Consider the following 11,164-nt stretch of genomic DNA (forward strand, 5'->3'; position numbering starts at 1 on the left):
GATTCGATTAACGCATGGATAATCCGGAATTTTATCTTCTCTAAAACTACCTTTAAAGATATAGAACAACTCTCTCACGTCTAAGTTGTTCAGAAATAAAGAAAAGTTTAATTACCACATCGAATTAGATAAGATTAATGAATCAATATTAGATATTTAGTGGTGGGGTCAAGTGGGGAGGGTCAATGACCACAGTCAAGTGATAATGGTGCAGAATTAAGAAATACACATGATAAGGGACCAACACCAGATTCTCAAATACAACATTAGTTGTTCCATTTACTTGGAGTTGTCCACTTCATAACACGAGTCAAATTTTTAAGAGCAAACTATAACACATCGCACTATATGCAGCTGCAGATTTTCGAGAATCAGATTCAGAGGTTGTTCCTAGAGAACAACGATTTAGGTTAAATAAATAATCTTGGTATAAATTGTGCGCACATAAAACACAAATTATACATGATACGCATAATCTTGTGCGTTGCATAAGTGCTTCATGTCAAGTCATCAATCGACATAAATTATATAAAAGAAACATAATTTATTAAAAAATAGAAATTAACTTTAAAGATCGAAGATAGGCGGTCGTCTCCTACGACGTGAACTATGACAACCCAACTTCAAATTGGAGAAGACGGGAAAAAGAACTTCGAAATAGATGATTCAACAAAGCCTGATCTCATAGTATTTTCCACCAGGAGGTCCTTAAAGTCGCAAATCATTCATTATTGAGAAGTAGGAATGGTATAACACATCCTTCACATCCCTAACAATAGTAAGGCTTTCCTTTCATCGTGTCCCAAGTCCCGTCCTACCATCAACAATGAAGCAATTCACAAACTCAAAACCAAAAGGAGATATGAGATATTAACAATGTTGGAAATAGGAATCATAAAAACATACATATATATTGTGAAAGAAGGCATTAGTCTTCTTTCCACCCACAGCTTGGAAAGTGGCAAACACTGGTGCAAACATCAACTTCAGTCCTTCTGTTTGATATTAGCAATTGCCTCAATCAAAGCCCTGCCATGAGACCAATATCAAAGTGGAAAAGATATTAGCATTTAGATTTTTAAAAGCTAATGAACCAATTAAAAAAAAAAACAAATAAGGTTTCAACAATGTCAAAAACTGAGGGTTCATATGATTCTTTAATTATTGTCAAGCACATAAGAGAATATGTTATATTACTTCAAATGACAAAGATTGAGGGACTTGTCACTTAGGAATAGGCTCGAGCCATGGACCATACGAAATTAAGTTAATACGTAAGTGGAGTAGAGGGATAGACCATTATCCACCACTTTCCAAGGTTGCATTGATCCTAAAATCGGCCCTAGACTGATTTCTCATTCATAAAAAATAAGAATTCTATGGTGGTAATTTGATGATTGTCATAGAGATGCAAATGTTAAGGTGGATAGATACGTTAGAGATCAGTAGGTCGCTATTGGGGCAAGTATGAAATTTGGATAATCTTCTCATCCTAAAGAGCACTAAATATGTCTTTATTGATTAATGGATGGTATGTGTAATGTGCAAAAATTGAGGGAAATGGAGATGATAGAGGATAATTGATTGTTCTCGTTTGATCTGGGGTAAGGAACAACATAGTATAGACAGTATATAATTGACAACAACATGTTAGCCTTACCTCGTTGAGGCACGGTTGTCATCTAGACAACTTAGTAATTACCAACAACAAATAACAAAAGCATATACTTTCATGATAGATTTGGAAGGGGATATTAGAGGGAACTAACAATAGATATAATGTATATTGACCTGAATGATATTTGAACGCTTACCTCCCCGATAAACGGGGATTGAGGAGACCACATAGAAAGCCAACGACGCCAGAAGCAACAAGTAGCTTTTTTGTATCATATCCTACAAATTAAAGGACAAAGAAAGACACATATAAGACTTTAGAAACTTAAGCAATATATACTTAATATATGTATGTATATAGAAGGGGTAGAATTTACTACCGTTAAGAATATCGAATAGGGTTTCAGACTGTTGACCAGCTTCCCGTTTGTATCCTCTATACACAAACAACCAACGAATGAATCAACAACAGGAATGACCCTTAAATTGTATGGAAGAGAAATCATTCATTCTTCAGAGTTCAGACTCGTCTCTCTTTCCCCCAGAGACTTCTTTTTTCTTCTCTTTTTTTTATTATTTTCCAATAAAGTAAAGAATTTCATTGATAAAACATACGGTGAATGCGAGCAAATTCAAAATATAGCTGGGTCCAAAGACTTAAATTAATATGGTGATCACATACATTACAGCAGAATCTCCACAGAATAGCCGAATCACATTACTATTAGATAGCAGTTAGCACAACCTACAACTTAGCTTGGATGTATAGATGCTGCAAAAAAACAAATAAATTAAAATCAATGGGTTATGGGTAGAAGCAAAGCCCAAAATCAGGGTTAGGGTTTTGTAGAGAGAGGGAGAGAGTGTGAGAGAGAGGCAATTGACGATTTTATAAAGAGACCAAACGGACGGGTCTCTATTTTCGATTGCAAAAGAAACCTAAATTTTAGGTACATAACTCAAATAAGAAAAAGTTTAATAACTAAATTTTAATGAATTTTTAAATTTTAAAAATTATTAGAAAATAGCAAAAAGATGATTTTGTCTATTGCAAAGTGTTTTAATGAAGCCAAAAAGTTTAAATCACTTTTTTAGTGGTCTTCACAATTTTAATATATTATAGATATAGATTATAGATTATAGATATAGATTATAGATATGTATTGATTCGGGCTCTTGTAAAAATCACCTAAAAATTAAACAACCCGTTTTGTCATTGAGGATTCCTTCAAAAGTCATACTCAAAACTCCAAAATCAACTAAGAAAAATCAACTAACAAACTAATAAACATCTGTAGCGCCTCTTTCCGCAAGAGATGCCACTTTATTTTGAGATTTATAATGATGTAAATGTACTCACTTTAGTTGTGATATTTAATTTATATAAGAAAAGAAATTGTATAAAATACAATTCTAAATTAATGAAAATCCTAAAACTTAGAAAAAAATATGAGAATAAAAGGTATTTTAGTTGTGTTATTTAATTCTTAAGTACGGAAAGGGTTTGTACCAAATAGAATTTGAAATTGATTAGAATCCTAAATTTTAGCTTTTTTTCTTTTTCTTTCTAAAAAATATAATTAGAAATTGATTGAATCCTACATTTTAGCTTTTTGTTTCAATTAATAAAATAGTCTATGAGTTTTTCTTTTTTCCTTTTTTGGTTCATGTTTTAATAAAATAATCTATGAGGCCTTTTCTTTCCTTTTTTTGGTTCAATTTTACTTTTGTTTAGTTAATAAAATAGTTCATGGACCTTTTTTTTTTTTAAGAAAAAAATACTCGATTCCTAAATTAGGAAGACTCCCAATTGTGTGAGAACTTTGAGATCAACGTGGAATCCTATATTTGTCGGGTCAATATGTATTTATCATACATTTTTCTCTTATAATATTATATTAGGACTTCTTAATTTAATTATTTGATTTAATTTAATTTTCAATTTGAAAGAAAAAAGACGGTTTTGTCTATTGCAGAGTCTTTTAATGAAAGACAAAAAGTTCAAACTACATTTCTAAGGCCCTCACACTTTTAATATATTATAGATATAGATATTGATTATAGATAGATATCACTACAAGAAAAACAGTCTTTAGGGAAGGGAAATCTGGTCCTTAAAAGTCCAATTCTGGTTGCAAATGACCTTTTAGGATGGTAAAATGCTCGTCGTGGCTCATTCTAATAGGCTTCTTCGCTAAAGGTCAATTGCGACGAGGTGCCCTAGCTGGTCATTAAATGTCATTAATGACGATAACATATCCGGTCTCAAAAATACTTTTAGAGACCGTATATGTCATCCCAAATATATGATTTTCATTTTTAAAAAGTAGTTATTTTGTGGTCGCTAAAATCTTTTTGCGACGAGTAACTACCTTATCCTAAATTACTCTATTTGGACAAGCAATTAACTCGTCCTTGATTAATCTTTAGAGACGAGAAACCAACCCGTCCTTGATTAACCTTTAGAGATAAGCTACTAACTCGTCCTAAATTAATGTTTAGACCAAACAATATTATATTTGTATCTATAATTTATCACCAATGGTACGTCCTGAAACTTAATATCATAAAAGTATATATTTCATTGTTAAATATAAAATTACTACTGAAAATGACAAAGTATAATAAATATAATTTTAATATTTGCTAAACAATAAAAACTTGACCAACTAACATCCCGAGCTAGAATAGTGTCAATAGTTTCGATATTTTTTAAACAAAAAAACTTAACAAATTAACATCCCGAGCTAGAATATGATATCAAGCTTTACATAACGCTCTTAGAAAAATAATAATAAGTTTGTGCATCATCTAAACTTACATCTTCTCTTGTAGTTTCAATCTTCAAAAATCTGTCAGAACAAAGTTTTGAAAGGTCAATCCTTAAGTTAAACAACCACGACAAAAGCTCTGCATAATAACATAACATGATAGAGTTGCATGACATGCCTTTAGCTATCTAATACTTTCTTCTTAACCGCATTAATATCTTAACATCCCTTTAGCTAAAACTTTTCCAGAGTATGGCACTGTTTAAGTGAAAAATGTATGTGCCAACTGCTTTATTACTATAGATAGGAAAATAAAATTTTTCAAAGTAAAAGGGAAGCTGAATCATTTTAGCATAGCTACAGTTTTCCCCTCTATATAAATAGTGTAACAAGAAATTACGCATGCTAAAGCTCTACTGAGTTTAGACTCTTCGAGAATCTGATAATATCACAAGAAGCATCTCAACAACTTTGTATCAACAGAAACCAAGTATGTTCCCTTATTTACACATGAACAAACAGTGACCCAGCAATGCGAGTTCTTCTCCTACTTCAAGATTAATTGACCGATAGTGCACTTTCAGAACCTTCAAACAATCCAAATACTTATCCTCCCGAATATCATCTGATTTAATTTCTTATGTACACTGTCCCGGGATAGGAATTTAGAACTAGCAGTTCAAAGGAATAGCTTAAAACATTACCCCACTTAAAAGCTCAATGACTAACATAGAGATTATTTAGATTCATCCACGCCAGGATCAGCAAAACTAACAAAACCTCATCTAGAAAATGACCAAAAGAATGCAACAACAACAACGACATACCCAGCAAAACTAACAAAACCCCATCACTTCGAACTAATTGAATAACAGATGCCAAAAAGTGAACAGAATTAAGAGCTGAAATTATCTTAAAAATAAATACATCAATCAAAAATCTGACAGTGGGAAACAAGAGGGCAAACAATATAAGAACAGTGGAATCTTCGATTAATGGGTAGGATTCATGTTCCCAATCAAGAAAAGTCCCTTGAAAAACACCCATTTTCTCAATCTCCTCAAAAAGTTCACTAATGTATACTCCCATACTCTACACAGCAAATATTAACCCACGAATGTGAGTTCTCCTACTTCAAGAATAAAGGGGTAGTCCGGTACACCAAAACTCCCGCACCCAGGACCTAGGGAATAGCTGGACTACAAGGATCCTGCTTCAAGATTGATTGACCAGAACCTTCAACCAATCAAAATACCTATACTCATGATATAACTTTGCCAGCAAAACTAGCACTTCAACAAATGACCAACTACTAACATAGAGTTCATACAAATGATATTCAAATTCATCCACTCCATAATCAGCAAAATTAACACTACCCCATCCACACCATAATCAACAAAACTAACAAAACCCCATCTAAAACAAGCCAAAAATACAGAAAATCAGTAAAACTAACAAAATCCCATCTTAGAAAAATATAAAAAATTACACAAATTCTAAAATGTAAAATATTGACAAAATATAGTTAAATGATAACCAAGTAAAATAATTACTTACTTGGACAGCAAAATAAGCCAGTGTCATTCAGTTGAAACGGGCGAGGTTGTATGAGGGATATGAGATTGTTGAGCAGTAAAAAATTCTTGCATTTTTCTTATTTTTTCCATCTCATCTTCTAAGGTTGACAAACGATCATTCAATGATTTGTTTTCCTCAATCAAGGATTTATTGTCCTCTTGAGTTGAACGTAGAGCGGACAGTAATTCAGTCTTTGAAGAAGTGCCCCCTTTCATATCTTTCGACTTTACTCCACCGCCAAAGCAAACTACATGACTACGATTTTGAGGTCCCCAACATTTTTTTACAATCTCTATGGTAAGTAGAGATGGCTTTGCTTTCATAATTTTTTTGATCTGAGCCTACATAATAGATAAAAGGACATTTTCAATCAGAACCCATAATAATTTTAAGTAATTTACAAATTTAATTTACCAAACGCACATATTTTTCAATTACTTCAGGTTCAACAAGATTGTTGCCTTTCTTACGAGTCTCATAGAAAATAGTCCCCAAATCTGGAGGATTGCCTTCTTTCCCTCCCTTTACATCAAAGAGAACATGTCAAATAATACCTCATAAGTATGTTCTTTATGAAAATAATTTTTGATACTACCTGCTGATACATTATGTCTCGAATAGGCTTACTACCAATATGATGAAGCATTGTCAAATTAGCTCAGTTTGTTGTATTCCTCTTTCTTCTCGTCGCCTGTACTATTCTTAAATAATAAGCTTAGCTTCTATTCAAATACAAATTCTGATATTGCATCAACAAATAAAGTTTATAGGGAAGAACTAGCAGGTAATACAGAGCAACATAAAAAGAACCATTGATTTTTTTAGAAAAAATAAGTCAATCCACACACAATTATAAAGAAAGTAATATAGTGATACGAAATGGAATAACTGAAAAATTTCAGAACAAAAATGTTCCTTAACTAACTACTCTCAGTCCTTCTTCTCTACTCTCTCTGGTTTACATTTAAGAGCCGGTACCATTGACTTATTGTTCACATACTTACTATGCAAGTGTCCTCTCCATTTGTTCCACAACTCATTCATCCATCCAAAGATATGATCACGATGATCATTCATATCATCACTCTCAAATTTTTTCTACAATAATCAATACACAACATTAGATAGAACGAACCAAAAAAAGGTCCAAATGCCCTATGTGATCCAAATTTTGTTTCTTAAGATCACTCCAGGATAACTCTGCCAATGGACACATGTTACTATCACGAATTATTTTTCTCAAGTGTCTCAAAAATAGATTGCTATTTTTTTCAACCGTTCTATTATTGTAAAAGGTTACTTTCAGCTTCTAACTGACTTCAAGTAATGCAACTTCCTTGCACTTGTTGCTCCCTCGAACTTTTTTTACCTTTTTAGGATTAGATGATCCTACAGGTGCATAATTTGTTAAGAACTATAATAATAAAATCTAATTCTATAAATTTAATAATACATAAAGTCTAAATACCATACCTATTTCAACAGTTTTGGAGGGTTTCATAACTTTAGCAAGAAACGGAGGCAATGAAATATTAGTTTGCATGTTCTCTTTCCCAAGAATCAGAGGATTATTATCCATTGATTGCATTCCTCGATTAGATCCCACACTATTCTTAAAACCCCCTAACAAGAAGCATAAAAATCTAGGTATTAGATTCCATATTATTCATAGAACCCCCTAACAAGAAGAAAACATTTGTATGAGGTTGGTTTTTTTAAAAAAATATAATTAAAAAAATATTTATAGGATTTTTTTTAAAATTGAATTTAATTAAAAAATAGACGTTGGGCCATTATACCAGTTGGGCCCAATGACTATATGACGTTGGGATCCAAAAATGACCATATAAATTTAAGCTAAAATTAGAATTTCAGTGGTTTTGGAAACCTTCGGAATCACAACAGACTTGAAAAAAAAAACTTACTTGTTTCAGCCTCTTTGGTTCATTGCTTTACTTGATTAGTTGATGGAGAAAATGTAGTATCAACTTGCATATAAGCTTTCTCGAGAACCATAGAGTTCTTACTTATCGTTCTCATTCTTACATCTCCTCCTTCTGGTCCCTTCCCAATAGCTTCTAGAGAAAGCAAATCATATGACTAATACTTAAATTATAAATGCAATCAAAAATTTAACAGACTTTAAAAAAATTTACTTGCTTCAGCCTCTTTGGTTCGTTGCTTAACTTGATTAGTTGATGGAGAAAATGGAGTATCAACTTGTATATACTCGTTCTCACAAACCACGGAGTTCTTATGCATCTTTGTTCCTATTACTTGACCAGATAACATAGAAGAGCTTGTAAGTCCTTTTCCTCGCTCTTTCCCAATAGAACCTTCTAAACAAATATACAGTTGTATGAGCTTAACATTTTAAGTTTACTATGACAGCTCTAAAAGGACCATATTGTTTCACTCCTAAAAAGGATCTTTTCTACCCTTCATTTGAAGTCATTAATGTGGTTGATACAAGTTTCAGTAAAGTTTGGTATTATTCTATCAGGTTCTCCATACTTGTGGTCTATATAAGAAATTTAACTTTTGTGCAAGACCTCTAGGTTGAGGGGTGAAAATACATGCATTGTGCACCCTGGAGTGAGTGGCATATCCAGCTATGATCTTGTAATGGAAAGCTGGGATATCTGGGCAGAATATATTTTGCCACTTGCATTGAAATGGGTAAAATAAAAGGTACTAGCTGGGGCAAGTAAACATTAGTAGTGATATCAGTAAGTTAACTGGCAGTAGTAGTTTCAGGTAATTTATACGTCTGGCTGTTTCCCAACCAGTGTAAACAGAAAATACAGTGAAGTAGCATAACTACCACAGACGAGCCATATTTCAGGTTCATGACCCAGTCAAAGGTAACAAAACTGTCACAACAAGTCAAACAAAAACGACAAAAAGTAGAATACGCCAAGAAGTATCAACCACAACCTTCACAGAGTGTGGAAGGAATTCCACAGCAGCTACCACACCTTTCAGAGACAAAAAAACCCTCAATAGGAATTTGATTTGAAAAACTTGTTTCAACTTCTTGTAAATATGGCTTAACCTCATTAGTAGACAGAGGTAATGAAGTATTAACTGGCATAAACTCGTTCTCCTGAACCACAAACTTCTTACATATTGTCGTTCCCATTACTTGACTAGAACACATGGTAGAGTTCGTAACTCCTTATGTTGTTCCCTTTCCAATAGCACCTAGAGAAAGAAAATCATATTACTAATACTTGAGGAATTATATTTTGTAGCACAAGAAAGGACGACCAAAAATAAGTTAGAATAACCAACTATTTTTGTGACAAAAAATAAGCTATGGTGTTTAATTCAAGTTATTTATGCAATTTAAAACTCTAATAAATTAAAAAACCTTACTTGTTTCAAATTCTTGGATGTATTTCTTAACTACATCATTAGGTTGATAAACTGAACTTAATGAACTCTTAGTCAGAATTTTTCCTTTTGTAATCAAAGATCTAAGCCCTCGTCCCCATCCATTTCCAATTGCTCCAGGTGCGCAGAAAGTATATCTCATAGTACTCTTAATAGTTAATCCATCATCATTTTCAGTCTCCATAGTGAACCTGCAAAAAGAGCCAAAAGTAAAAAAAAATAGTAAGTGGTCAATAAGTAGAGATGAGGTTTGGAAATTGAACATTCCTCAACACTCTCAAGATTAAAGGTGTCTTAACCAGTTCTCTGTCCACAGTACAAGTTACAAGTAAAACAATGATTTATTTGAACAGATCGGAGTACCTACTGGTTTGGTCTTATCTTTACAGCAAACTGCACTTGAGCGATAACATAAAAGTTACTTTGTCTTCTAACTAATACAGCTAAACATGACTTTGTCTTCTAACTAATTCAGCGACAACATAAAATGATTTATTTGAACGGATCGGAGCACCTACTGGTTGTTTTCTCATTTCCCTGTATTATTTTTGTACAAAGGCAAGATCAGGCCATGTATGTTCTGACATATTGCAGAACCTGGTAATAGAAGAAGTAGCGATACCGCCAACGCACAAATCTGGCTAAGTAGTGTGCTCACTAACCACAACTACTGAGAACAGAATGATTCTTGATGAGTTGGTCTTAAGAGATAAGGCAGCATTGGCGATGCTCGCGTTTGTAAGGACGAAAAATAAGGAAGTTTTTACACGACTTTTAGGGAGAATGTCGTCTTGGATCAGTATGCGAGACGGAAAGCTGATGGAGAGTAAATGGTAAGGCCATTAAAGCAAATGCAGTGGTTGCACAGGAGGGTACTGGGGATTATCAAACAATTGCTGAAGCAGTCATGGCTGAATCAGATAAAAGCAAAATGCGGTATTTGATCTATGTCAAGAAGGGGATTTATGAAGAGAATGTTGAGGTTACTATGAAGAAAATGAACTTGATTATTGTTGGTGATGGCATGTATTTATTATTCCAGCGAAATAACTGATAGTCTCAATGTTATGGATGGATCAACCACCTTCCTCTCTGCCACTCTTGCTGCAATCAGCCAAGGCTTTATACTACAGGATATATGTATACAAAACACAGCAGGATCAGAAAAACACCAAGCTGTGGTTCTTTGAGTTGGAGCTGATATGTCTATTATAAATCGTTGTCGTATCGATGCTTATCAAGATACCCTTTACGCGCATTCTCTAAGGCAGTTTTATCGGGACTCCTATGTGATAGGTACAATTGATTTTATATTTTGAAATGCAGCTGTTGTGTTCCAGAAATGCAAGCTCATAGCTAGAAAACTGAATAAAAATCAGAAAAACATGGTGACTGCACAAGGTAGGACGAACCCAAATCAGGCCACAAGGAGTTCAATTCAATTCTATGACACAATAGCAAGTCCATACGTTGAACCAGTTGAAAATGAATTCAAAACGTACATTGGTAGGCCAAGGAAAGAATATTCAAGAACTATAGTGATGCAATCGTACCTAGGTAGTCTCATTGATCCAGCGGGTTGGGCTGAATGGAACGGAGAGGGTAGAGTGTACACAGTCCATACCACTATCTCTAAAGAGGTAGAGAGGCTATTTTCGATAGATCCCCGGCTCAAGATGAAAAGGACAAGAGATAGAGAATCTAAAATCTTGGAAGCTTATTGCAGCATGTAATATTTTGTATCTCCAAACGATCTTAAAAAAAAATCTCAGCTCTCTTTTCTGATCCAAAATTCAGTT

The 11,164-nt window shown here is 33.5% G+C and overlaps 1 protein-coding gene, 1 long non-coding RNA gene and 1 pseudogene across 3 annotated transcripts; 1 reads left to right on the forward strand and 2 right to left on the reverse strand.

Moving 5' to 3' along the window:
• Nucleotides 1-404: 404 nt before the first annotated feature.
• Nucleotides 405-2,544, reverse strand: LOC107844978. Of its 2 annotated transcripts, XR_001666656.2 has the most exons (5): nucleotides 2,233-2,544; nucleotides 1,998-2,053; nucleotides 1,815-1,896; nucleotides 907-1,029; nucleotides 405-814 (listed from the first exon to the last, which is right to left on the reverse strand). It is a non-coding gene; the product is annotated as an uncharacterized LOC107844978 (long non-coding RNA). The 2 variants fall into 2 exon arrangements; XR_007046292.1 differs by having other exon boundaries at nucleotides 1,998-2,540.
• A 1,693-nt stretch (nucleotides 2,545-4,237) lies between these two features.
• Nucleotides 4,238-7,436, reverse strand: LOC107843446. Its single transcript, XM_047398649.1, has 4 exons — nucleotides 6,565-7,436; nucleotides 6,393-6,491; nucleotides 5,949-6,310; nucleotides 4,238-4,469 (listed from the first exon to the last, which is right to left on the reverse strand). The coding sequence occupies exons 1-3, from the start codon at nucleotides 6,613-6,615 to the stop codon at nucleotides 5,972-5,974; spliced, it is 489 nt and encodes a 162-aa protein (XP_047254605.1). The 5' UTR covers nucleotides 6,616-7,436; the 3' UTR covers nucleotides 4,238-4,469; nucleotides 5,949-5,971.
• A 2,172-nt stretch (nucleotides 7,437-9,608) lies between these two features.
• LOC107844495 lies at nucleotides 9,609-11,164 on the forward strand (annotated as a pseudogene).

Source organism: Capsicum annuum, chromosome 10 (genome assembly GCF_002878395.1).
Source record: "Capsicum annuum cultivar UCD-10X-F1 chromosome 10, UCD10Xv1.1, whole genome shotgun sequence".
NCBI lineage: Eukaryota > Viridiplantae > Streptophyta > Magnoliopsida > Solanales > Solanaceae > Capsicum > Capsicum annuum.